Below are 27,428 nucleotides of genomic sequence, written 5' to 3' on the forward strand. Positions count from 1 at the left end.
TGAATTCTCCCCCTATCGCCCCCCCCTAAGCCTGGCATTAGGTGCTGGGGATATTAAGCCTCCTAGGACTTGGTCCTGCCCTCAGGTGCTCTCAGCACTCTCGTGCTGGTGGCAGGAGAGGTGGGCTCCTCATACCCCAAAGTTTTTAGTCTTCTTGGTTTGGCAACTGGTAGCCCAGGTCAGCAGTGCAGAATTCTGCCCAAGCCCAGGGGACGCAGCCCCAGCGCAGTATTTCCCGGTAGGATGCAGGCTCCTCTGCACGTTCCCAAGCCCCTAGCGAGAGCCTCCTTCCTGCGGTTTCCCTCTCCAGCCCCTTACGCACACTCTTCATGGGAGAGAATCCAGCCTGCGTCCAAGAGCACTCCTACATCATCCTTGGCACCGGCAGGACCCCACCTCGGCCACCTATCCTCAGGCTGGAGAGGGTCCCAGCCGGCGCAGCGTCCCACCCCACAACGTGGTGCGGGGGAGGGGCACGCCCGCAGCTGCCGGAGCCTCCCGGAGCCGCCGGGACCCGCGCGCGTGCGCGTGCACGTGGAGGGGGCGGGGAGGGCGGCGCGCCCCGCGGAGGCCCCAAGCGCCTTTCCCATACCTCACGCGGCACCTGTGGTCCCTTCTCTCAGCGTTGTAGCCAGACCCACGTGTGCAAAAGTGGTGTGTGTGTGTGTGTGTGTGTGTGTGTGTGTGTGTGTAGCTGGGAGTCCGTGTGCCCCAGGTCTGTCAGGCCCGTGTGCACAGGGGAGGCAGCCAGGGCGACAGTGGCCGCTCTTCTTTACCCTTCCAGTCCTTCCCGGCCCTTTCCTCTGGTTTCTTTGGGTCATTGGTACCTCCAGTCCCCCCCACCCCCCACCCCTTCTGCCGCCCCTTTTCTGCGGTAGAAGAGACCAGCGCCTTCCGTGGAGGTTCTGGTTCACCCCCAGCTCCAGAGCCCTTGACATTTAGTGAGGGTTCAAGGCGCACGGGTGTAGGCACACAGCAGAACGATAATCCTATTAAAGATATGGTGTCATTGGGGAGGGGGAGGCTCCCCTCCCCCGCCCCTGGCAGACCTCGCACTCATTGGTTGAATGCAAAACAGGGGGCGGGGCTGAGGGCCAGGCGAGGGGGCTCGGGGCGATTTCGGAGTCGGGAGTCGGGGCTGGGATTTCACTGTTGGAAAGCCCAGCGGCGGTAGCTGCGGCGGATCCCCCGACACTGTCTGCGGCGCGCCCGCCCAGCCTTGGGCTGGCGAGCAGCTCCGCAAAGTCGCGGAGCGAAAGGAGGTGGAGCGCCCACCAAGTGGTCGGGGCTCCGCGCTGGGGCTGGGTCGGGCGAGGTGTGTGCCCTGGGAGCCTGGATCCCGGAGCCCTGGTGCCTCGCGTGGAGCGGTCAGTGCACTGGGAAGCGAGCTGACGCTCTGGAAAGAGAAGTCAAATTGCAGCCTTCCCAAAGACATCTGCTAAGTTACGCAGGCCAGCCAGTTCCCGGAGAGCATTCGCGAGGGCGCAGAAAGCCGAGCCGCAGAGCCCTCCTGGGCCAGCCGGCTGGGAGTAGGGCAGCGGCCCCTGTGCAACGGGGTCCGGTCCGGAGTGTGCCCGGGTACAGAGAGGAGGCGTGCAAGGCTCCACCTGGCCTCCTGCAGCCCGCGTCCGACTTGGGCGCCCCCTCCGTCCCTCTCCGGGAGCGATGCCCCCCGCCCCTTGCGCCCCACGGGAACGCCTCGAGCATGGAGAAATCGAGTAGCGAGGATTCTTCGATCCACCGGAGTCCATCTTTGGACAGCAAGGACTCGGACTTTGCCAAGCCGTCCACCTCGGGCCGCCCGTTCGGCCGCGGCTTCACTGCCGGCGCCTTCTATGGCACCGCGGGCTCCGGGGGCCAGAGCCGCGCGGAGGCTGGAGTCAAGACTGACAAGTACAATGCCCCGAAAGGCAGCAAGTACGTGGTGTTTTACCTGGACCTGTCCTTTGTTTTCCTCCTAGAATTTAAGAAGTGCAACATGGCCAGGGGCTGCCTCTGCTGTTTGAAATACATGATGTTCCTCTTCAATTTGATATTCTGGGTAAGTCTTTGCGCTTATCCCTCCCTTTGCCTCTCTCCTCGTCTATACCCTCTTCCTTTTTGGTGCTGCATTGCTCTGCTCTCCGCAGAACGGTAAGTGGGTTTTTTTCTAAGATCATTATTTCCCCTCGTCCATGTATCTTCCTCTTCTTTTCTCTCTCCTTGGCTGAATGGAGGCTCCAAACTTGCCTTTCTTCCAGGAGAGGCTAACTGTACTCCTAGGAGGCTGGCAAAGTTTGCTTCCACCTCCTTCCCCTATAAGAAACCCGTCTGGAAGTGCCTCTAACTGGATAAGCTGCAGAAATAGGTGTGGGGTCCGAATTTTTAACAGCTGTGACTCTGAGTTGAAGACCGGCACAAGTGTGAATAGCCTTCTGAGTTTCTTCTTCTGTCCCTGCTGAATATGCAAGAATACTGTCTGCAGCATTTTATAGGCACCAGGTAGGGGAGTGGTAGAGGTCGTATCCTCCCACTCCTGTCAGTGAACTCCAGGAAAAGGAGGAATAGCCCCTGTCCCAAGTTGAGGGACTCCCTTGCTGGACTGCAGATATGCCTCTCAGTTAGGGCTCCTGTGGAAAAGGAGGGTGTGGGAGGGATGCTGCCAGCGGGTGGCAGGCAGCTGCTTTTGAGGGATTGCAGGGGGAGCGGGTGGCCATGTGCTCCACCTCCATCGTGAGCCCTCCCAGCTCTGAGAACCCTAGAGACTAGAAGGGACAAAGGCGGGGAGGGGCAATCAGGAGTGCTCCATTCTGGGTGAGAGATTGTTTTCTAGAGAAGATATCAGTGGGTGGGGCAGCTTGGAAACATTCTCCAACCTCTGTGATTCTGGAGGCCGTGTGAGTGCGGCTTGCACACTTGTCATAAAAAATACTAGTTAGGCAGATATGAAAACTTCTTAACCTTATATCTACTAGTAATTGTTCCTTCATCCCAACTGCTGCTTCCACCTTTCTTCACCAGAGTCCAGATGAAGTCAACACAGATGTTTGGCTTTGCCCCAGGGCCTGTCCTGCCCACTAGAGGGACTAGAGGGACTAGAGGCTGTCAGCTGCCCGTGGTCCAGGAGGAGCACTGGGGGCAGGAGAAAGTCATTCACAGTGAAGCCAGTAGAAGCACTTGTGTTTTGGTGTTCAACGTTTGTGGGAAGTGACTGGCTTTAACTGAAGAACTTTTTGGTTGTGTAGGATGCGGGCGACTTTTCCCACAGAGGGGAAAACTCAGGTTGGGTGGGAAGAAGTCTGGGTTCTTGGTTCTGTGTTAGCTTCTTTTGTGACCTTGGCTAAATTGCATCATTCATTAAGGACTAGGTGTCCTTTCCAGCCCAAGGGGGGGCAGGGGGGATTGTCAAGATGGTATCCCTCATGTGCTCACTTCCGTAGGTATGGGTATCCTTGTCTTCTTTATGGGGAGGGAGCCCCTTCCCTGCCTCATGCATAGGCTGCTGCTTCTCTTCAGAGGAGCCTGGTTTGAGGTTGTTTGAGTTGAATTTTCCCAGATAGCTCCATGGTCCGGGGCCCTCCAGTCACTGTGTTACCTATCCTTTGGTGAGGTTTTGTGGAAACAGGGGCAGAACCACTGGAATGTGAAGAATGATTTTGTGGCCACCATTGGGCAAGTGCTCCTGGTCCTCTGACTCACTTGCCGACAATAGTGTCAGCCAAACACTGGTGTGTATTTCTCTGGTGCCTACGAATTACAGGAATGCTGCCCTTTCATTGTCTACAGCTTCCTTCTCTGTTCTTGCCCACAGTCAACCTGCCTTCCTGTCTCACCCCACTCTGCATATCTTAACACTTACTAGAAAGACCCTCCTGGGATGCTCACTCACTGTCTTTCTTGGCCAGTAGCTCCCTGCTCCTCCCACCCCCACCCCGCCACCTGCTGGCCAGAGTGGGTATAACTGCTGCAGCTTCTTTCTCTAGGATGGTGTCAACTTGGTTTAGGGACTGCCTCACATAGTATAGCCCAATGGTCTGTGCTCTGTACTTAGTAGGCATTTGTTATATGTTTGTGAGTAAATGAATTGAAGGCCACAAGAGTAAATCTACATGTTAATTGTGTTGAAGGATTCCCAAGTCCCACTTGGTAGAGACTTGTCCAAGATGAAGGCTCTCCTAGCAGAGCACCTCAGCTGTGGGGTGACAAGAGGCTCCTTTCATCATCCCTGAAAATCTTGGCAGAGGTTAATGAGCTGGTGGATGGAGAGGGCTTCCTTTATGGTCCATAGTGAAAGGACTTGCTGTCTCTTCCTAATAAGAAGGTACCACCACCACTCTCTCACCGGCAAGGAGTGACTCTCTCCTAATCTCTGACTTTTCTGACGTTTCAGAATTCCGATGACATACTATAAGCTGGGAGAAATTGAATCTCAAAGATCCAGGTCTTTTATGCTAGTAGCATATGAGATGATGAAATAAGACAGACCTTAGGAAAAATGGAAAACTTAGCAAAAGAGAACTGGATGCCTGTGTGTAAGAGTGTTTGTTGGGAGGTGGGAGAGCAGGTGCTGCAGGGTGTTGGCCAGGATTTGGTCCCGGTGGGTCACTGAACTCCACTTGTATGATGACTTCCTGTGGCCAGGTGATTAGGCCTGAGACCGGAGAAGGAGCGGAGGAAAGAGCCAAGTGAGAAGAGAAAGTGCTTGGGCCTCAGGCAGGTGGGACAGGACCTCTGGGAGACTTCTGCTCTTTCTAGAGCACAGGGAGGGAAAGTGACGGGTAGGGAGAGGAGGGATGCAGGGTTGGTGAGAGTCAACTCCTCCAGGACCCAGCGCAATGGTCAGGAATTAGGTAGCCATCACTTTCTCTAGTCTCATGGCCCAGATCCCAAAAGGAGGCTTTTCTGAGGCATTAGAGTTGAACGTGAGGCCTGCAATCAATAGACAGAGATCTTCCTTAGATCCCGGAGCCTACCTGGTAGTTCTCCAAACCCACTGCTGCCACCATGCCCCCTGCCTCCTCAGAGCCTGCCGGGAGGGCTCCCAGTGCAGCTGTCTTGCACCGCAGCCTCTCCCAGGCGTGAGAGTCCCTGGTTCCTTGCCACTGGGTAGAGCTTCTAGGGTGTTGGTACTGGTGAGGGCTAGGGTGACATGACCAAGGACAGGGTGGGAGGCAGAGCCATGCTGCCAGCATTCCTCTTCCTTACCAAGAAAAGGACAGAGGCCTTACAGGCTGCTGGGTGCCTGCCTGCTTCGGGCTGGGGGTGGGGTCCAGGTTGCTCCTGCCACTGCCGACTTCAACCAGAAGGTCCTAGCCATGTTAACCCTCAGGGCAGCATTTTGGAAGGCCTGATATTGATGGCAGGGGTTGAGGAGGGGGCAGTCAGTGGTCATGCCTGATGGAGTCCCACTTGTCTACTGCATACCTCACTCCAATTCTCACAGCCCAGAGAACGCTGGCTTTTTGGAGGAAAGGAAATAGGAGCCTGAATTGGGACAGAAGTTTCCCCATCCTGAAGGGCCCACCCACCAGTAATGAAACCCACCCCAAGTTATTTCTCCCAGCAGTATTCCCCTCAGTCAGTTCATCTCTGAGTCCTCCCAGAGCCATTTGGTGGAATCCTCCAGGTAGAGATTAAGTGAATCTAAGCCCCAACAGGGGGGCAAAGGGGGCCCAGAGCTCTTTACTCTGAGAAGGGGAGGGAGAGTATAGCATGGGCTCTGAGTGCTGGGGGCCTATGTCCCCTTCTCAAGAGAGCAAATCGGATCCCAGCCCAGCTTCTCCCAAATCAAGTTCCTGTCTGATATGGAGGGGCAGAGGTGGGGCTGGGGTTGCTGGCATACCAGTAATTGCCACTCTGGATAATGGTCACTTTTCATGCTTGCTAGCAGAGCTGTCCCATCACTTTAAGTCATGGTTGGCGGAGCAGTGACATTCTGGCCCCAATGGAAAGTCTATTCCTTGTGGAGTTCTCCTTAATAAAGGCCAATGAGCTAAGGAGGCAGTGTTCAGTGTGCCTGCTGGAGCAGGGGAAAGGTTGGCACAGGGCTGCCATGGTCAGGGGGTCGGGTGGGGGCCCTGATTAACCTCCCTTAAGTGGGGTCAGGCCTTTGTGGCTCGGCCCCTCTGGGAGCAGGCAGTTTGGTTAAAGCTCTCCAGCCACATTTGAGGCATGTGTTTGGTACTGGCGTGGCTGCATGTATGTGCCTCTGTGGTCTGTGGTGCCAGGACAGGGGTCTGTACACAGTTGGTGCTAGACGGCTTGGGGTGTCTTAAGAAAGCTGTGGGGTGCCTTCTGTCTGGGAATGGAAGTGATGAATGGACTAAGGGGTCTGAGCATGACAGGTTCAGACTTGGCCTCTCCAATCAGGAGATCCAGGCTAAACTTGGCAGCAAGAGGCATTCAGAGGCTTCCCAAAGTGCTCAGGTGTGAGTCACTAGGCTGCGCCCCCCCTCCGGCTCCGCGCGCCGCCCCCCCTCCCCCCCCATGGCTGCTACAAGTGGATGTTCAGGGTGGGTCAGGCGTGGCTCCACCTGGGGGGATGGGCACAGATGAAGGTCCTGGCTAATGCTCTGAGACTGTGGAACATGGCTATGAGGGAATGCTGGCTCTCTGTTCACTTCCTTTCCAAAGCATTAAAAATTAAACTTCTTTGTCTTAATATCTATTTTTAAATCATGTCAGAGCCAGCATTGGTGTCAATCAAGAGTGGGTGGGGAGGAAGAGGGTAGAGAATAGAAAGTCCCAGCAGAAACAGGGTAAGCGCTGTCACTGCCTTGAGGCAAATGACACAGGTCTGTCCTCCATCCCACTGGGCGGTGCAGAGTGCAGAAAACACCATCCACCTCCTCTGAGGATGGTGGGCTGGGAGGAGTCTATGGGGGTAGGGGGTGGGGAGGGAGGGCTCACCTTGGGTTGGGGCTCGCCCTCCCCCTGCCCTACCTCCATGTGCCTGCCTGCCCCGTGGCTGAATGTGGCAGCCAGTCCTGGGGCATACAGGGCTGCTGGGGACCCAGTTGAGTCCGTTCACTCATGCCACAACTATTTACTGAATGCCCGCTGAGTGCACAGGAGGCTCCAGTTGGTGAGGACGGGCTGACTGGGCTCACACAGAGCAGATCAGCTTTCTTGGGCCAGGAAGTCGTGGAATTGAGAGGTCATCTGGCCCGTCCTCCACCAGGCCTTTGAACACAGGCTGCCAGGGGAGGGGTGAGAGCATGGCCACCTCCCCTTCCCCAGCGTTCTAAGGAGGGGCAGCAGCAAGCTGGACCCAGCATCTGGGTGGCCTGACGCAGCTTGTCCTTCCTTTCCTTTCCCCACCCCGAAATGATGGCCGACTCCCGCTCTACAGTGTTTGCTCCCATCAGAAATGGGAGGGAAAAAACAAGCTGCGTTCCTTTTAGGAGTTAGTTTCCTAGCTTGGGAAAAAGAATTAGTGAATTATGGGTCTTTTCTGCTTCTTCTATTGAAAGGGCTGATCGATTCTCTGTGGCCAGTGCATACTCATGCATTTATTGAGTACCAGCTGTAACAGACCCTTGAGCGGCTCTGAGTTCCATGGAGGAGTCAGAAACATAAACAGTTCTGAGCAGTAGGTGCTCCGCAGCGCTACTTAATGGTGTAATTAATACTGCTTAATAGAGACAAGATACAGAGATAACAGTAGAGCAGGTGACACCTGGTGTTTGAAGGATAAATAGGAGTTCGCTGGATAGATGAGGATGGGGGTCTGGGCAAGGAAGAAGGGTGGAGAGAGACAGACACAAGTCCACCCAGAGACTGTGCTGGGGGAGAGCTTGCAGTCCAATAGGAGCAGCAGAGCCCCTTGCATGTGTGCAATGGGCTGAGCACAGAGAAACAAAGGGGGGAATCAGTCTGGATGGTGGCAGTTGGGAGGGACTTCCTGGGGTGGTGAGCTTGGCTTGGGCTCTGAGGGTGAGGTGGCTCTGCTGTGACGTGTGACCAGTGCCTGGGGATGCTCTGCAGTTTGTCTCCAGTCTCTGAGGAAAGGGAGAGTTGTTTTTCTGGCAGTGTCCACCATAACAGGTCTTGTGGTGTCCCTCAGGCTGTATGTAGGCTGTTGCTGTAGGTAATCCAGCTTACAGACCCGTCCCCATTTGCTCCCCCTTTGCTCCCCCTTCGGCCTCTCTCTTCTAGCTGAGATCTGCCTGCTTATTTGGTTCCAGTTAGGAAGCTTTGAAGCTGAGCTAAACCCATCGGGCAGAGTTAAGTCTTCTGAGCCAGCTTTGTCCCTGCTCACATTTGAAAGCTAATCTGCCAGCAGAAGTGTGGGGGTTGGGGCAGGGATGTCAGCAATGGCACGTGGTTGGGAAGGTGAGCAGATCTGCAGCTGGGGGAGTAGCGCAGAGTAGACATATGGCTTTTACCCCCTACCTTTTCTCTAACTAGGACTTCAGGTGAGGGCTGAAATTCCAGACCTTCTCTCTTGAGTTGTGTAGCTTACTGCATCAGTATCTTGCACGAAGGCCCTGTTTGAGTGGCCGGGGGTGGGTGGGATGGGTGAGTGACAGGCCAGTAAGGACAGAGACATGGCTCTGCCTTCAGAGAGCTTTCCGTCTGCTCCAGGGGTTCCTCACTAGGGTGTAGATTCAAATCAATAGGTAGCTTTTTACATGAGCATAGGCCATGCTCCCTTCCCTCTCCTCCCACTGGCCTGAGTCAGTCTCCAGGAAAGAGGCCTAGTTTTGAAGGTTTCCTTAACCTCTTGGTGCCTCGGTTTCCTCTTGTATGTATGGCAGAATCAGCTATCTTGCAGGGCTGTAAAGAGGCCCAGATGAGGTAATACACGCATTATGTAGGGACACTGCTTAGCAGGAGGCCTGGCAGGTTAGACTCAGTGACTAGCAGTTATTGTCACTGTACTTCCTACAGTGAGAGCATATGAGCAGGTAGCCCTTCCAGTGGTCAGTTAGATGCCCCAGGGCTGCAGTGACTTGCTGGGCAGTGCTGTGGAGCCCTGGAAGCAACCCCAGATGCCTCTGTAGGCTGAATTCTTCTGGTCTTATGGATACATGGGAGAAAGGGAGAAGCAGAGGTCTAGGTGGATCCTTTGGAAGACCGGGGTAAAGGTCAGTGGGGGAGGGGAATGGTCTCAGAGCCCAGGGCCAGCAGCTGTACCTGCCATGCTGTATACTTACCTGTGGCCGTCCCTGCCAGGGGCAGTCCACACCCTTCCCCTGCCCCCCTTTATTATTGGTGCAATGAACCAGACCAGAAACAGGTCACTTAGGCCGATGGGCGTACAGCAGGGTCCCCATAGCCCTCTGCCCTGGGTACTCCAAGTCCAGGTCACTTGACAAACCAGAAAAACGATCACTTAAAATGTTTCCAAATTGTGGAATAGATCATGTAAATTCATATAGTTTTAAAAAGTACGTAATGAACATGTACCCACTACGAAGTTTAAGACATAAAACGTTAGCCACACTCATGAAGCCCCTGTGTATTCCTCCCTAGCTTCAACATCTTCCCTGGGAGAACCTTAAATTTTGTTAAGTACATTTCTTTATAGTTTCCACATATGTAGGCATCCTTCAACACCACACCATTTGCCTTGGTTTGTTTTAAACTTTTGGTTGATGGAATCATTCAGAATTTTAAAAAGATTCACTGTTTATTGATTCATACGTGTGCGTCTGTGTGACCACGGCGCACTGGTTATCACTGCTCTGTGGTACTCCATGCGAGTGTGCTGCAGTGTAATCTTCTGGTCATGAGCATTTGGGTTAGTCCTTCTTTTTAAATATGTTTTTTTTTTTAAATTGAGTTTTTAGAGCAGAAGGGAGAGAGATAGAGAGATAGAAACATCGATGAGAGAGGAACATCATCAATCAGCTGCCTCCTGTGTGCCCCCTAATGGGGATTGAGTCTGCAGCCCTGGCATGTGCCCTGACTGGAAATGAACCGGTAGCCTCTTGGTTCCTGGGTTGATGCTCAACTGCTGAGCCACACCGGCCAGGCTATTCCTTCTTTTTGAACTTGTTTCTCTGAACATTCTTGGACTAGTCTCCTGGTGTACACATGCAAGGGTTTGCTAAGACAGTGCTTCTAAAAGCATCTGTGAGGGACCAGCTTTTTACTCACAACTCTCAGGTGTGGCTCTGCTGAGCATGACTGGTACACAGCGCAAAGCAGTGACTCACCTACATCCAAATGAGTTCATTGATCACAGACTTGGCTGTTCTGGCGACACCAAATTGCTATAAAAAGTTCTAAGTGTTAAGCATTCCCATGGACTGCACTCTGAAGAGAACTGCTCTGGGGTATATAGCAAAGAATGGTGTTGCTGAGATTTAGGATAGATAATTACCAGATAATTCCATATTGTTTTCCAAAATGGATATATCAGTTGACATTTCCACCAGTGGGATGTTGGTTGAAAATGGAAAGTTTTGAGTGTTCTTCAATACAGTGGGTATGAAATGCTATATTGGGTTTTTAGTTTGCATTTCTCTGATTATTAGTGAACATCTTTTATTAACCATTCTTTTCTCTTCTGTGAATGCCTGTTTATGTTTTTGTTCAATTTTTCTATTGAGTTGTTTGCTTTTTCCTACTAATTTTTAGGATTTTATTTATGTTTTGAATACTAATCTGTTGTCTATTAAGTGTACCACAAACACAGCTTATAGCTTGCCTTTTAACTTTCTTCATAGGGTCCTTTGGCAAACAGAAACTTTTTATTTTAACATAGTCAAAATTTTCAGTCTCTTTTCTTTGTTAGATTTTACGTATTATGTATTATTTATCAAATACATAATATCTGATGGGTGTCTTTATATCCTGGTAATAGGACAGTGCTTGTCACTACATACTAGGCACTCATGAATTGTTGAATGAATTTGAATGATTAAAGATGAGTTCTTATACTTATTTCTGAAAGTTTTTCTTTTTACATTTAAGTCCTTAATATATCTGGAATTTATATTTATGTATGATGAGAGGCAGGGCCCTGATTTCTTTTCCCCTCAAGTACAAAGCATTGTCTTAGCTCCATTGATGGCTAGTTCCCCTTTCCCCACTGACATGTAATGCCACCTGTGTCTTTTCCAATGCACTATTTGTCTATCCTATACCACATTGTCTTAATTACTGTAGCTTTAAAATAAGTTCCACATCTGGTAGGGCAAATCCTCTCCTCTTATGCTTTTCAAGAATGTTTTAGCTGTTCTTGGCCCTTTGTTCTTTTGCATAAATTTTTTCTTTTGCATAAATTTTGGAATCAGATTGTTTAGTTTCACTAAAAGTAAATTGATCAAACAATTAATTTCCCTGCTCCTTGCCCAAAGCCTGTTGGTATTTTGATTGGTTTTGCATTGAATCTATTGATTGCCTTGGGGAGAATTGCTATCTTTGTATTTCCATTCATGAATATAAATTGTATTCTAATTATGTATTTATGTTCATGGATATGGTACACTCCATATATTAAGCCTTCTTTAATGTCTTTCTGTAAAATTTTATAATGCCCCCCCCCCCCCCACCTCTAAGGTCTTACACATCTTTTGTTATGTAGAGACTTTTGCTCTTCCGTCCTTTCCCTCCACCCCTCTCTCTTCTGAGTTCAGGCTGGAGGCCCAGGGGGAGGCCAGCAGCCCTTCCAGCCCCCCCAGCCCCCCATCAGGTGAGGTGATGCTGAGAACCATAGGGCCAGGTGGTCAGGCTCAGTACTAGGCACTTCCCTGGGTCACCCTGTTACCTCATCCACTCTCCACAGCACCTGAGGAGAAGACAGGACATTATTTTCATTTTGCCACTAAGGAGATAGAAGCTCTGAGAGGTTAGATATTTTGCCCCAAATTACTGAGCTGGAAAGTGACAGAGCTGGATTTGAACCCAGGTTAGTCAAACCCCCAAGCCATATTTTTCTGTGACCATCTCTGGGAAGTCATCCTGACCCAGCTCCTTCCCCTGTAGACTGTACTTTTCTTGGATCTGTACACCAGTTTAGTGCAGGGTAGCCTGGGATTACAGGGCCCGAGTTATGCATATTTGTATATGACTCAGTTGGTAATTTGTGCCTTCCTCCCCCCAGTCCCAGCCCCAAACAGAAGTGGGTTAGGAGGTGACCGCCTACTGATCATCAGGAACTTTCTCAGATCGGTGAACACTCAGTCCTCTGGGCGTTTTAAATCCTCACAGATACTGTGGGTGAACAGTGGGATCTACATGTAGATGATGACACTGAGGCTAGAGGCATTGTCACCCATGGCCATGAGCAGGAAGAAGTGAGTGTTAGGGCCCTTGTCTTTGCCTTGCTTGTTCATAATAAGAGCTCAGGAAATGTGTGTTGATTATGGGCTGATTTGAATTGTACAGAGGTGCTAGGTAAGGGGGCAGGGCTTCGGGAAGGCTAATAATGAGATGCCCCTTGCAGGTGACACCATTAAATAATGATTGGAGTTTTTCTAAAGGAAAGGTGCCATGCTATTGGGGAGCCATACTGGCCTCCAACTGGAATATCCTGCCTAACCAAACAGGACCCCTGCAGCCACCCATACTCATTGCCTTGGAAGGAGGCTTTGTGTCCATCTCTCCTTAGTCCAGCAAACCCCTTGTGGGTGCCCCTACCCAGTGGTTCCTTTTAGCCACGTACACCACTCTCCCCCAGCACTTTGGAAAACGCCATCACCTCATTGCATTCATTTCCAGAGAGCTGAGGAGCTGTGGAGTTTGACGTCCTGGCACTTGGTTGACTGTGTTGCCCTGTGGTCTAGTTTTGGGTAGACTTTTGGTGTAGGTCAGTGGTCGGCAAACTGCGGCTCGTGAGCCATATGCGGCTCTTTGGCCCCTTGAGTGTGTCTCTTCCACAAAATACCACGTGCGGGCACGCACGTACAGTGCAATTGAAACTTCGTGGCCCATGCGCAGAAGTTGGTTTTCGGCCTGGGCGAGTCTATTTTGAAGAAGTGGCGTTAGAAGAAGTGGGGGTACGTTCGCTGAGGTCGACCCCTCAGATTGAGGACGTTTTTAGCAAAGGCCAGCTTAGGAGTACCCTAATTAAGTTAATAAGAATGTACCTACCTATATAGTTTAAGTTTAAAAAATTTGGCTCTCAAAAAAGAAATTTCAATCATTGTACTGTTGATATTTGGCTCTGTTGACTAATGAGTTTGCTGACCACTGTGATGATCGATGAGGCCAGCCAGATCAGTACAGAACTCCCTAAACAAAGCCCTGCTTGGTCATGTGGCAGCTTCCATTCCTGTGCCTAACTGGAGGCTCCATGTGGCCTGTGCTTAAGAGGGGCAGTGGTGAGTACAGTTCCTCCCCCAGGGCAGGCAGTGCCTTTTCAAAAATCTCAGGGTACAGGACCCTGTGGTCACAGAGTAGACATGTTTGCCAGCCAAAGCCAGAAGGGCTAGGGTCAGTTGGTATGTGTCTGTCTGTTAGTGAAGATTCTGTGGGTAACACAGAAGGTGGGGCAAGTTCCTGAGGGTGTGTTTTTTTTTTTGTTTTTTTGTAATCTTTATCTTTCGCTGCCTGGTTATGCACTTGCATCTTCCCTTTAGGTACCCAAATTGTAAGTTCTTAGAGTTCCCTGCTCCCCACATACACACTTATGTATATTTCTATGTATATGTGTGCACAATGTCTATAAACATACATACTGTATTTATATAGAAATATGTGTGTATATATGCATGAATATATAGACATTTAAAACACATTAGTAGTCTAAGTATGTGTGTATATATTTATATATATGTATGAATATGTATATTTAGCTAGATTCTCTCCCAGTGTGTGTAACCCTTGGCCTCAAGTACAATGCTTTGTACTTGAGGCCAGTCAGGCGAAGGGTAAGCTGCATCCTCATTTTAAGCATCTCATTTCCTAGATGGATTCTGGATAAGCTAGTCTCTTAGATTGGAAGCACTGTATAGCAATCATGGCTAACTTAGGAGCACAGATATATAGGTGTCCCCCCAAAATGTGTACACACACTTTGAATAATTATAAAGGCAGTGTTTATTAAAATACATTTCATTTTCAAAATTGAGCTATCAGCTGTTAAAGTGTATATACATTTTTGGGGACCCTGTATAACTACCTATTTATCTCTCTATCTATGAAAAAAGCTCAGCAGTGTTGTTTGGTATGTGGGGGGCAAATCACTTTAGCAGACATCTCTTGTTTTTGCTGGCCCAGCTTCTTTTTCCCTGCTTTTCTGATCCACACCCTTGTTTTCCTGGGGGTCTTTCAGTATCTATGAAGGATATAAGGTTAGCTCAGAGGCTAGAACAGAAAGCTGAGCAACAGGCCACACACAGGGACAGGAGCCAGGCTGCTCTGGGGCCCTAGGCATCGGGGCCTAATGATGAGCTTGGTCACATTACTCTGTCAGGATGCATCACCTTCTGCTGTTTTGGCCCCTGGCTCTCACTACTCAAGAGTTGGCTTCCTAGTAAAGGGCCTGGCTGGTCACGTGCCCACCTGTGGGGAGAGGAGAGCGGAGCACCTTGATTGATGGGACAAGCTGTATGCGCCGGGAGGAGGAGAATTCCCTAAAGAAAAACAGGGGTGCTGATGCCAAAAGATGGGGGGAAGGGCAGAAACAGGAGATATCTGCTTAAGTGTTTTACCCATCCCCCCCTACCCCCTCCAATGCCAGATGCCACTGCTGGGATTTGTTCATCCCCTGAGGCACATTCTCCCTACCTCCTGGAGAGAGCGGTCAGGAGCAGATGGGGAGGCTATGACCCAGGGAAGCAGAGCAGCCCAACCCAGCAGCTCTGGCTGTGTTTCCAGGGCCACCCTGATGGTCTCTGCGGGTGAAATTCAGCAGCCTTGGGGCTCCTCTGGTCTGCTCAGTGCCTGGTGTTACCATCTACGTATGTCTGAGTTGCTCAGGGGTAAGTTGCCCCAGACCCAGGACACCCTTTGGGGCATCTCCCGGCAAGCCACACTCACCGCTTCTCACCCATCCCAGTGACTGCCATTGGGTCTGTTGACAGGGCCAACCGATAGTCTAGGGCAGCAGTCGCCAACCTTTTGGACTTCACAGACCACCAGTGGTCCACGGGTTGGCGACCGCTGGTCTAGGGTGTATGTGTCCTCTGCCCTGGAGTTTCTTGACGTTCCTCAGTCCTGAGTCTCTGAATTCCCAAAATATGTTCCCAGTGATCAGCCAGTGAGTCCTGAGGTGGCCTGCAGTTTGCTGACCCCCTGCTGCACGCTGTAGGGGAAACAAGAATGAACTATGTCCTTGCTCTCAAGGAACTTTCCGCCTTGCTGTCCAGGCAAGTGTGCAGGAAGGCAATGTAGCAACCAGAGAGAGCCCTGTGTGCAGTTGGCCAGAGGGGTAGTGCATTTTACAGACATCCTCAGTGTCCGGTCCCTGGCTCCTCATCCTCCATCTGAAGGTAGTGGGGCTTAGGTGGGAACACTGCTGTCAGAGTGCCTGTGGACTGCCTCGCACACATAGTAGGCACTCAGAAACAGTGTGGAGTATTACATAAGCTGGTGTGTTTTCCTGTTGGCCTTGGCTTTCAGGAAGTTCGAACTCTGGGAGCACCAGTGATTCAGGTGGAGGGCCAGCTGGGTGGGAAAAGTTCTGTGCAAGAGGCAGGACAAGAGCTGATCCTCGAAGGAGGAATGGGATCTAGCATGTGGAGAGGAGGAGGGACAGCCTTCCAGGCCCAACTAAAGGTGGGAGACATGGTGAGCAGGGAGCCTGAGGTCTGTAGGATGAGAACCTGGGCAGGACCCTCACTCATGCTCGCTGCTGCCGCGTGTGCAGACCCGATGAATGAGATGAGCCTGGAGGAGTAGGTGTGCACAGCAGGGTGGGTGTCTCTCTGGTATGGAAGGGGAGAGCGTACCCCTGCATGGTGCTGAGTGCTCTTGCTGACCATGGAGGGCATGCAGGGTGTCCAGCACCTGCCATCTGTCTTTTGAGCAGAACAGGCTTCATGGAGGAGGCCAGTCAGGCGAAGGGTACTGGACAAGCCGAAGGAGCGGGCAGGGTGGTGGAGGAGGAGGCAGGCAAAACAAGGTGATATTAGAGACCAGGGAAAGGAGCTAATGCCAAAGGGTCTTGAACCAGATTGTGGTTGGCAAGGAATTGCTTCAGTAGAGCAAGGACCCCTGTGCTGGTTGGCAAGGACCCCTTTACCTGGCAGGTGTTAGAGACTGCCAGGTGGAAGGTCTGGGTGATACCCTGAGGTCTGGGGAATGTGGTGATATGGCCTGAGCTGTCCAATTGTAGGGGGAGCTAAGGAGATGGCAGTAGCTGGCGGGAAGGATCCTGAGCTTTCTGTGCTCCCTGCAGTGAGCAGCAGCCCCCTGTGTGTGTCTGGGAGGTCAGTTGTGTCCCGAGGCCTGACTGTACCCCCACCCACTCAGGGAAGCTTCCCCTGCCTGTAGGCAGGAACTCTTCAGACCCAAATCAGGGTGGCAGCTTGTCAGGCCGATGAGCCTGGGCTCCTGGCAAGAGCTCTGTGATGTCTCAGCCATTTAGGACACCCATCCTGACTGCTTCTCTGGGGCCCTGGGGGCTGGTGGGGATGAGGTTGGGGGACCCTCAGGAGGGGGTGGACATTGGTGCAGTCAGAAGAGCTGAGTGCACAAGGTGCTGGATTTATTACCATTTATGGCAGCCAAAGAGAATCGAGCCCCCTTGCCTCCCCTCCCCTCGAGCCCCCCTTCCTCTGCCCCTTTCTCAGCCTGCCTGCTGGGAGGAGGGGAGTCTATGAAAGGAGCATGCTTCACAAAGAGCCACTCTGCTCTGTAGAGGGCTGGGTCTGACTCAGGAGCTGTGGGAGGAAGACTGACAGGTTCTCGGCAGTGCTGATTTGTTCTCTTCCCCTTAAATGGGGGTTCCTCATACCCCGTTAGGGTTGGGTGGGCCAGTGTGTGCTGGACAGCCCCTTCAGTAGCCTGTGACATCGGGTGTGCCTAGCCACATAATCTATGTGTGTCTCCCCCCCGCCCCCGCCCGCCCCACCCCATCCCCCATTCTAGAAATGCATTTGTCACACTTTCCACGTAAGGTGTACACCAGTTAACTCATTTGTGTCTGGGATCAGCGTGGCAGAGTGGAAAAGAGCAGGGGATGGGTCACAGAGACCTGAGTTCTAGTCCCAGCTGTGCTGCTAATTTGTTGGGTGACCCTGAGCAAGTTATTTTTCCTCTCTGGACCTACGTTTTCACATCTGGACACTGAAAGACTAGGACCAGCTCATCCCTTTGTGCTCTGACATCCCATCATTTTTATACACTTCTTTTTTCCCTTTGTGTTTTGAAGTAGCTGATGATTCTTGAGGTACTTTATCATCCTCATAGTATCCTTGGTAAAGTGAGGGACCAGCAATGATTACGTTTCATAAGTGGGAAATGGCGGCCCAGGGTGAGGGAGGACCCATTGGGCAGGGCCGGGTGAGTCCTCTGTGTGCTGGGGGACTCACTGCCTGAACCTCACAGAACGGCCCCAGATGCTGCTCTGCCTGGAGGTCACAGCCCTTCACTGCAGGGCTGGGTGCTGGCACAGGAGCTCCGGGGCTCATGGACATTTCCCCGAGGGCTTTGACTCTAGACCTCAGAGTCCTTGCTCAGTGGCAGGGAGAGAATCTTCCCTGTTACCCCAGTTCTCACTTCAGGGCAGGAAGAGATGGAAGTCATGGCGAGCGCTCAACCACTCAGTGAGTTGGTTTTGCCTGCTCCTCCCCTGCCTGGGATGGCTGTCACCTTGGAAGCAGGTAATGAGGGGGCGGGCTGCTTTATTAATGCTCTAGGGAGAGGAGCTCAGCACCTTGTTTGACACTTACAACTGCCTTGGCTCCCTGCCTATTGTTAGAAGTCTTAATTATGAATTGTTCCAATTCCGCCCTCCGCGCTCATCCTTAGGAAGAGCTTTCCTTTTGCTTCCTGCTTTCACCAAATCCCTTGAACGGTGTCTTCGCTGCTCCCTGGCACCAATTTGCCTCCCACTTGTCTGGCGCAGGCCTAGCCACCTTCCTCATCCGCTGGTCCTCCCAGCTGCCACCCTTTGAGAAACCAAACAGATAAGCAAACAAGCTCCTCCAAACCCTACTAAACTCATGGCTCTGAGCTGGAGTGCTTCCCCTTCAATGGCCTCTTCATTGTGAATTCAGGAACCTGCCCTGCCCCTCTGTGTGGCCCTGAGGATCAGCATCAGGGGTGGGTGTCACCAGTGGGAAAGCACATACATGTCCACGGGCAGTGGTTTTCACTCCTGGCTCTCCGCTGTGGCTGGCCGAGTCTCCCTGTCCTCTCAGAGCCCCTGCCTCTGTCCTTGCTCTGACTTTGTCAGAAGGACCAGGGCGGAGTGTGGAAAAAGTTTTACTCAGAGTGTGGGTTCCCCTCACAGCTCTGCCGTGGCCTTCCTGTGAGGATGTTTGACTTCAGTTTCTCATCTGTAAAATGGGAATAAACCTTAATACTTAGCTGGCCAAACTGGGGAAATTGTCAGGAGGATACACTGAGATGTTGTTCAAGAAAGTTCTCTGAGTCTATAAAGGGTGATGCTCATAAGTTGGGATTACTATCTTGTTTTTCCTTCTTTAACTTCCTGTTGTTCTCTGGGTCTGTTTGTTTTGGCCCCGGCTGCCTGCCTTCCTGTTTCTGAGTGGGCCCCGAAGCTGCACAGAGTTTGCTCCCTCAGGTACTTCTCCGCACAGGCAGCCACCGTAAGTGTGTGAGTACGTGATTATGGTTCCTGCAGGCTGCCTGCCAAGGTACCCCACAGTGGTCGACACCTCTGCAAACCCCACTCATGACTGCCCAGGAGTGTGGTGGTGGGAGGCGACTGCTCCTTTAACTCCAGCAGCCCCTCCGACATTCCCGAGGCTCTGCGGTGGGTCAGCGGGAGAAAAGCGGTTGGCGCAGTAGGAACTGCAGATGCTTCTATAGATTCATCCACGACCTTCCTGGCTTGTTCAGGCTCATTCCTCTTTCAGGGGGTTTACCGAGATGTCCAGGGTATGGAGAGCTGGCCCCATTTTCCCAGTGGCTGACCCATCTGACCCACTCACTGCCTGCCTGTCCATTACCCTGCCCTTCCTCATGCAGCTCTGGCCTTGGCTGCCTCCCAGAATCCTGTGCTGGGAGGACCCTCCTGGGCAGGCCCTCCCTCACCAGGCCAGGGGCTGGTCTTCAAGCCTGTGAGTCGGCATTTGACTGACAGGAGTTTGAGCTGATTTGCTTGCTTGGGTTTGTCTGCCCTGTGGGGACACTCGAGCTAGGCTGATCATCCTCTGATGGACAGAGCCTTCTGGTTTCTGCTTCCACCACGGAGATGTGAAAGTAGGTTTTGGGGGCAGGGCATTGAGCAGAGCTCTCACACTTGCCTAGATCACTGTGGATAGATGTGAGGAGACGGAGACCCTTTCCTTCCCGCAGAGATGTCCAAACCCACCCTGGGCACTGGGACTGGCTTAGGTGAGTCTCTCTGGACAGGAGGAGCCAGCTTCAGCTGTTCGCGTACCTATATTTTATATCGTGTCTGAAAATCTCAGAGACTGTCATTAGCCTTATTTTGCTTTTAGGCAGACTGAGTTGTGGAGAGGGAAGGTGTTATGTTGAGGGTCCGGGTCACATGGGCAATAAATAGAGCCTGCTTGGCTGTAGTGGACCCACTGGAACCCAGCGTGCTCATATGGACATAGCCCCATTTACATTAGGTGTGGGCAGGGGTGCCTTGGCTGCCAGGCTGTGTGGCTCCCTAAGGATCCAGTCAGTGCCCTTTCCTTGCTTCCTAAGAAAGTCCGTGCTGGGCCAGTTTCTCCACAGAACTGCAGGCAGCCGTCCTGGGGAAAAGTGAACCTCCTTTGCCGAGGCCCTGACCTCCAGCCTTTAGACACAGACAACCCCTTGCTTCTGAGGGACTTCTGGGCCTGCTGTGGGCTCCCTGGGCCCTTGTGAAATTCCAGGCCAGGCCAGTACCCCAAGGGCCCACTCTGTCCTAGGTGTGGCTGGGCTCTCAGAATGGGCCTCTGAACCATGGTTGGCGGAAGGGCTGGAAGGCGGGCGAGCAGGGGAGAGAACTGAGAGACCTCTCAAGAAGCAACCTGTTGCCTTGCTGTTTAATTTACTGGAGTTACTTTTCCTTGTCTATCTACTTCTCTGTATGGTGGTCCCAGACTTCTCTTCATGCCCCTCTCCCTTCTGGGTTCTCTTCACCGCATGTTTAGGAGATAACTGGGGAGATGAGCCTTCTGCATGGTTCCTGGTCTGATGCCCCTGACCTTGATTGTGGGCACTGACGAGTGAAGGCAGACCTTGGAAGCCCTTCTGGGAGGGCAGACTTGGGAGCTCTGGCCTTGGTGGAGATACCCACTGACTTGGAGTCGGATGTAGGTTGTGCATTCTAGATGATGGAAAAGGAAGCTGGGGAGGGAGAGCACCCCCACTGTATTCTGCACCCGGTTTCTCTGCTGTCTATCTCTCTGTGTCACCGAGGCAACATGAGGGGCCCTGTGTGAGTGAATGGCCTGGTCTTTGAGAGGAGTGCAAGGTGAACGTTGTTCCAGACCTCACACTGTTATGTAGACACATCTCTCTACCTTTCACTTGCCCCAGCAAAGTGGAAAAGACTTTTTCCTTTTGGGAGGGCGGGGAGAAGAAAATCAGAAGGCACAGACTACATTCCTTCGGCTTCAGCTGTCTCCTGCCTGCACCTCTGCGCCTCTCTCTTCACCCCTGCCCCAGCATCAGGTTCCCCACAACTTCCTTCTGTCAGGGCTGCTCTAGCTGCTGGTTTGGCAAGTGAAAGGTAAAATGGTGGGAAGAGCCCTGGCTTTAGAAAAAGACAGGGGGGCTTGACTCCTGGCATCACTGCTTACTGTTTGTATGAACCTTACGAGATGCGTAATTCTGAGCCTTGACCTCCTCATCTGTAAAACGGGATAATAGCTACTTTCTCAGTGGATTCAAGGAGTTGCTGAAACACTGTATGAAGAGGGTTCAGCCATTGTATGGCACACGGTAGGTGTGTTGGGGCCTAGTGAGGTTTGTATGGGCAGACAATGCCTGCTGGGCTAGCACAGCATGCTCCTTGGCAGGGTGACATGGGCAACATGTGTTCAGAATTAAGGTGTGAGTGCCTGCTTTCTGTTCTCAGCCCTCATGTCCTCAGCTGGGTTCTCATTTCTCTAGGCTTCGTTTTGACTTTCTCTTCAGCAGAATGCCAGCACTTCCCTTGTACCTTCCTCCCTCCCCCAGCTTCCTTCAGGGCAGGGAGAGGAGGACTGACTGTGAGCTCCCAGAGCTGAGTGCTTTGAGGTCTCAGGTGGAGACAGGGAAGGAAATAAAGGGGGTGTTCTATGCTCTTAGGATGCTCTTTAGGGGCTCAGTGTTTAAACTAGGGTTGAAACCTCCTACTGAGTTATCAAAAGGAGGGCCGGAGGAGGCCTTTGGGGCCTGCATTACCCAGACCAGCCAGGGACCTGGATGGGCAGGTGTAGGACTATGATGGGCAGTGACTTCCCCACCTGGCATTGCTAGCAGGGCTAAGGAATGTTTGTGGGAGACTGGGTGCCCTACTTAGGGCCTTGCAGCGGTGGAGTGAAAGACAAAATCAGGACCTGAGAAGCATGAAGGAGGAGAGGAGAGGGAAGGAGGGGAAAGGAGGGAGAAGGCACAGTGACAGCTGGCAGGGTGGGCAGACGCCACCGGCAGAATGCCTCAGGTAGCCAGCACCGGGGCTGAGCCTGCCCAGTCTCTTCCTCTCCGCTGTGATTAAGACATCACCAGCTGCCTGTGTTCCTAGCTCTGCTGGCTCTCTGCTGCCAATAACAAATGCATCTGGCTGGAATCTGGGTCATTAAAAAAACAACCTGATATTTCTCTTCTTCCTTCATTCCCTGGCAATCCATGCCCTGGAATATAGCTGGGATGCCCAAAGGTGGGGTCTGGAGGTACAGGGAGCCAGGATGGACATGTTGGCTGTCAGGGTCATTCAGCCAGATAGGCAGCCGCCCTTGCTGGCTGTTCAGATTCTGTTGTTGTGAAGCAAAGGCCCTAAATGGAGAGTGATGTTCTGGAGAGAGGGGTTTCACAGGTGTTTTCCCCTCCTGTTAGCCGGCTGGGGTGGAAAGTGTTGTAGCTTTGGTGGTGGCTATGAGCATGAGCTCAATCAGACATTCTTGGGCTTGATTTTGTCATCTAGCAGGACCATTTTGTTTCCTCTGTGGACTACCTCTGGGTCATGGAATGCGGTCTGCAGGGAATGTCTCAGCACAGTCCTCCAGGAAAGGCTGCTGCTTAGGTGTCGTTATGATTATGTTCCTCTTGAGTAGCACCTCCCAGGGGAGCTACGTTCACTCAGCCACAGTGCCAAGCTCAATGGCAGGAGCAAAGGATCCACCAGGCAGGCAGCTCTTTAAATTGAGACCCCCTTTTAAGACCATAAAGCTTTGTTTGTACATCTCGTTCTTGAATTTAGGAATGCAGATGAGTAGGGTGATGTAGAGGGGAGGTGGAAAGGACAATAAAAATAGGGAATAAATCTAGGAAGTTTATTGGAAGAGGTGAATTCTAGTTTCCCACAGCAGCTTCCATTTCTGGGAGTTTACACTATGCTGGGTCCTGGTCTGAGCACTTTACCTGTATTGCGACCTTCTCTGGCTGATTCCAGAGCCTTCCATGCTCCTAACCCTTTACTGTTCAGGCTGGTAATGTGACTTGGAGTAAAGCCTGGGGCATCATCCTAGATGTCCTCCAGTGGGTCTGGGGTGGACGGGCAGCACCTGGCTAGTGGGTGGGAACCCCTGTGGCGGGTGCCCTTGCCTGGGGGCTGAACCTTGCTCTGTCTCTCTGCTGGCATGTGCACAGTCTGCGGCACAGAGTAACGCAGCAAACGTTGGCTGAGGTGCCTCTCTGTTGCATGCAGAGTTTGTTGATCAGGCTGAACAAGGGCCATTTGCTGGGGAGTGGGGAGGTGGGTGCTGTGGAAGAATCTGATATTGATGTGTTTTCCTGGGACTGATGGAGGGCCCAGAGACTTGACTCTGCTGTCCTGGCCAATGGGGGATGTTCCTCGTCTGCTGTGGGACCTGCTCCCTGCCCCCTGGAGACAAGCACACTAGTCTGCTAGCAGAGGGCCTCAGGTGGGAAGGGTGGGGCCATTTCTGGGTTCTCATCTTCAAAGGACAGGGCCCAGCTTGTCATAGATCTTGGATGAAGAGCATGCTGGTCTTTTCCTGTGAGGTGGTTCCCAACTTGGAGCCATCCTTCACTCGTTGCTCTTTTCCAAAGATACAGAGGGATATTTCAAGTTGCCTTTTATGGCTCTGGGGCAGGAGAGCCCTTGAGACTTGGCATCAGGCTGACCTTTTGCAAGTTTGCTGAGTTTTGGTGGTTGGAGGAGGGGAGAGAAGCCCCAGGGATGTGGGGTGTTCACCACCATCTAGGGCTCCCCAGCTGCAGGTGGACGGAAGGATGTCCTCTTGTTAGGACCACTTTCTATGTTTCTTACCCCATCCATTACTCATACCTTTCCTCATTCATTCATTCACTCACTCACTCATTCAAATACTTACTTATGCTGGGACTGCCAAAAATAGGGATGAAATAGTCCTGTCTTGTCAAAACTAGACCACCTTGTCATATTGAGACATTATTTTGTATTAAAAGGAAATATTAAAGATACTTAAGCACTTAATTGAAGCTTTTCTTTTGACATTGTAAAGAATGTTCTTTGAGGAACAATGAATGAGAGTGTATTGGAAAGAAAGTGAGCAGCTGTCTTAGGTGCTTTATTATGGACACATTTCCTTGGAACTGTGCAGGGTTCTCTGCTGTATTTCCTTGGCAGCTCTTCCATAAATATTTATTGAACTACTACTATGCCCAAGGCACAGCGTTGGTCTTGGCCCTGCCCTGGTGCAGCAGAGAGGGCGTGGCCATACTGCCCTGGGAAGAGGAGTATCGATATGTGAATGGGGATCCCCACTTCCTGCATATCGGGCCCTGGCTCCAACCCAGCTGAGGCTGGTTTGGTCTTGGGCATAGCTTGTAGTTCCAGAGTCAGGAGCAGCAGCAACTGGCAGGTGTGGCCACCCTGCCTGGGTTGGACTGTGATGGTGGCAAAGGGGTGGGTAGCAAGTGCTTCCTGGGCATTACCAGCACAAGTCTCCAGGTCCAGGGCCTTTCCCCATGCCAGGCTAATAGGCCACCCCAGCACCCCACGGAGCTGTGTCTGAATGGAGTCACAGGGGTTGTGGCTCTTGGCTGCATCTCTGTTCCCTACACTTGGCTGCCTCTCCTGAGCCTGATGCTGCCCAGAGGTGATCCTGATCAGCTCATTCTGTGGGGTCCCGTGTGGTGGATGGCTCACCTGTGCCCTGTCTCTATAGGCCCATGTTCTTACTAACAGCATGCCAAATCCACGGTCCTTTCTCTAGTGGGTCCTCAAGAAACATTAATTTGCCATGAGGACCAGACCCTCAGGTTCACCAGTGTTTGCTTCCAAGTTCTGTTCTCCTATAATTTATTATTCTCTCTTTATTTTATTTTTTTAAAATATATTTTTATTGATTTCAGAGAGGAAGGAGAGGGAGAGAGAGATAGAAACATCAATGATGAGAGAGAATCATTGATTGGCTGCCTCCTGCATGCCCCCTAATAGGGATTGAGGCCGCAACCCAGGCATGTGCCCTTGACTGGAATCGAGCCCGGGACCCTTCAGTCCAAAGGCCGATGCTCTATCCACTGAGCCAAACCAGCTAGGGCTATTATTCTCTCTTTAAACCATTCCCCAGGCCTTATGCTGGGGCGCAGAACCAGCTGACCTCTTCTCCTCATGATGGGTTTTGCAGGACAAAATCACAGCTCTGGCCAACTAGACCCAGGGAGCTACTGCCACCGAAATGCATGAGGAGGCTAAGGTGGATGGAGGGGAGGGATGTGGGCAGGGAGCACAGGCCCACTGATGGGGGATGGACCTGCCTGGGGCCAGTGCCCGAGCTGCCCTCCCCTGTCTATTAATGCTCCATTAGCATGCAGTAGTGACGTTTCCTCTAACAGTTTGATTTATGCCATCGCGGTTTTGCTTACAAATTAGAAGCCGCTATTGTGCTAAGTCGGTTTTAAAATCAATGCGGAGTAATTGCGGTACACGGGTAGTTGGACGACATTAACATGAGAAATGTGCTGTAATTGTCATCCTTGGAACAAACATGAACCGTTACAGTGAAATTCCATGTCCTCTACCTGGCTAATTTGAGCACAGCTTACCGGCAAGCCCTCCCCCAGCAAGACCAGCCCTGGATGGAGATTTGTCATGAATGGATTTGTCAGGAGTAGGGCCGATGACAGTTGTGTTAAAGTGGAGGTGTGGGGCAGGAACCTCATTTGTTTCATTGCCTGCTCCAAACCCCCTGGCTTTCACTGTGTATTTTTTTTTATTTTTTTTATGCAATTTGCTGCCATGACACTTTGGACAGCCCTAAGAACTTCAATGTAGTATGTGTGACTCTCTGTATGTTTGTGTGTGTGTGCTTTCATGTGCATGCCTGTGTATGTGTGCCTATGTGTGTGCCTGTGTGTATGCCTGTGTGTGCCTGTGTGTGTATCTATGTGTGTGTCTGTCTTGCCTTGCAGTGGTTCTCAACCTTCCTAATGCCGCGACCCTTTAATACAGTTCCTCATGTTGTGGTGACCCCCAACCATAAAATTATTTTTGTTGCTACTTCATAACTGTAATTTTGCTACTGCTATGAATCGTAATGTAAATATCTGATATGCAGGATGTATTTTCAGGGGTCGCGACCCACAGGTTGAGAACCGCTGCAGAGTAAAAAAAAAAGAGTGCATGGGAGCCAGATCATCACTGTGCTCCCTGCCTTCCCAGCAGTTCCTAGGATCATGTCTTTCATTTTTTCACCTATAAATTGGGGGGAACACTGCTTAGGTGCTGGTTTCAGTACTGGTTGAGAGAATGGGAGTCCAGGCATTTTAATGTTGGAGCATAATTTGTGGCAGCAACAGCAGTAGCTTGTTAGGAGAATGATTTGCCGAGGGGCTGACGGGCATCCTGGGTGGTTCTCTGTTTGCTCTGCACATTGGAGCCGCACAGTAGATTTAAAACAAAATACTAATGCTGGGTTCCATCTTCAGAAATTCTGGTTTAATTGGTCTGGGGTATGTGTTGGGCATCTAGGTATTGCTAGCTCTCCAGGAGATTCTTATATGTAGTCAAGGTTGAAAACTGCTACCTAACCCATTTCTCTATCTTCAGCTGGATCTGTGCTTCTTCAGGTAGGACTCATACATACCTCTGTAGAAAAGAGAACTGTTTTATAATTGATAGGAAGTTCCTTCTTCTGTCTAACCAGAATCCCTACTGCTTCAGGTTTAACCTACTCATCCTCCCATAGCTGAATGTGTGTACCTGGTCCCTTTGTCTCTCTGTGTGGCTGGTGTCAGGCAGCACTGTGTTGGGAGCACCCCTGGGACCCTTGCTGACTTACGGATGGGGCAGTGAGGCTTTCTGTTGGGGAGCGGCATGGCCTCACCGAGGACTGTGCTGCCCTGCTAGACACTATACTGGGCCTTTTCTTGAGCTGGGGAGTGGAGTTCAGAGCCCTCTCTGTTTACACACGAGGAAGCTAGAACTGAGAAGAAAAGGGACTTGGCCAGCAGATCATAGCAGTTGGTGGCAGAGGCAGGACTAGAACTGTAGGTCCCAGCTGCTGTCCAGGGCTGTTTCCCACACCATGGCAGCTGAGCTGAGGAGAAGTGGTCCCTGGACCCTTTCTCTGGGGAGGCTGTGCCCTAAAGAGGCAGGATCCGTGTGCATGACTGAACAGCTCAGCCTCTCAGATGAGGCCAAGTGCCTGCTCACTCTCAGACACGGATTGCGCCAGGATGGCCGAGTGATGGGCTGGGGGAATGACAGCTGTCGGGTCTGGTTTGACGTCAGTGCAGGCCCCCTGACAGATTCCCCAGTTCTGTCAGCTTTGCTCCAGCAGTGTGCTTCCTGTTTGGGGAAAGCAGGTCTGCCTCTCGGGCGTGAGCTGGGGGAGCAGAGTGGTGGTCAAGGTTACCAGGTGGCCACTGGGAGTGGTGCTTGTCTCCATGTGGTGGCCAGGACTTCAGAAATCATTCAGCTGTTCACTCAGTCACTAAAGAGTAAGTGTCACCTTTTACCTGGTCTGTGTGGGGCACAGAGGTGCTCTGAGGGGACACAGCCCCTGTGACAGAGAGCTCCTGTTCCAGTGGAAAGAGACAGATAAGGAGTCAGTTCCAAACATGGTGTGGTAAGATCTGTGATGAGGCTAAACACAGAAAACTGTAGGAGCACCTAAGAGAGGGCCCCAGCCGTCAGGTGGGGACTCTGGGAATGCTTTCTCTGCACCCAGGTGAGCGGAGATGAGTGATGGCAGGCCAGGCAGGGCTTTGTCTTCCGGTGTCCCTGGGCCCTCCCCAGCCTGCAGCCAGCCCAAAGGAGCCTGGGAGGGAGGACA

The 27,428-nt window shown here is 51.8% G+C and overlaps 1 protein-coding gene across 3 annotated transcripts in view; it reads left to right on the forward strand.

Annotated features, from left to right (window-relative positions):
- TSPAN9 (tetraspanin 9) overlaps window positions 1-27,428 on the forward strand; it is a 201,637-nt gene that overhangs the window by 113,738 nt on the left and 60,471 nt on the right. For 2 of the 3 annotated variants that reach the window (XM_070409538.1, XM_070409539.1), the window contains one exon: window positions 1,962-2,041. In XM_070409538.1, the coding sequence (XP_070265639.1) occupies window positions 1,979-2,041 (63 nt within the window). In that variant the 5' untranslated portion in view covers window positions 1,962-1,978. Of the gene's footprint in view, window positions 1-1,157; window positions 2,042-27,428 lie in introns of those variants that run through there. The other variant, XM_070409537.1, reaches the window with a different exon arrangement.

Source organism: Myotis yumanensis, unplaced genomic scaffold (genome assembly GCF_028538775.1).
Source record: "Myotis yumanensis isolate MYYU_CA2020_CCGP unplaced genomic scaffold, mMyoYum1.0.hap1 SCAF_3, whole genome shotgun sequence".
Taxonomy (NCBI): Eukaryota; Metazoa; Chordata; class Mammalia; order Chiroptera; family Vespertilionidae; genus Myotis; species Myotis yumanensis.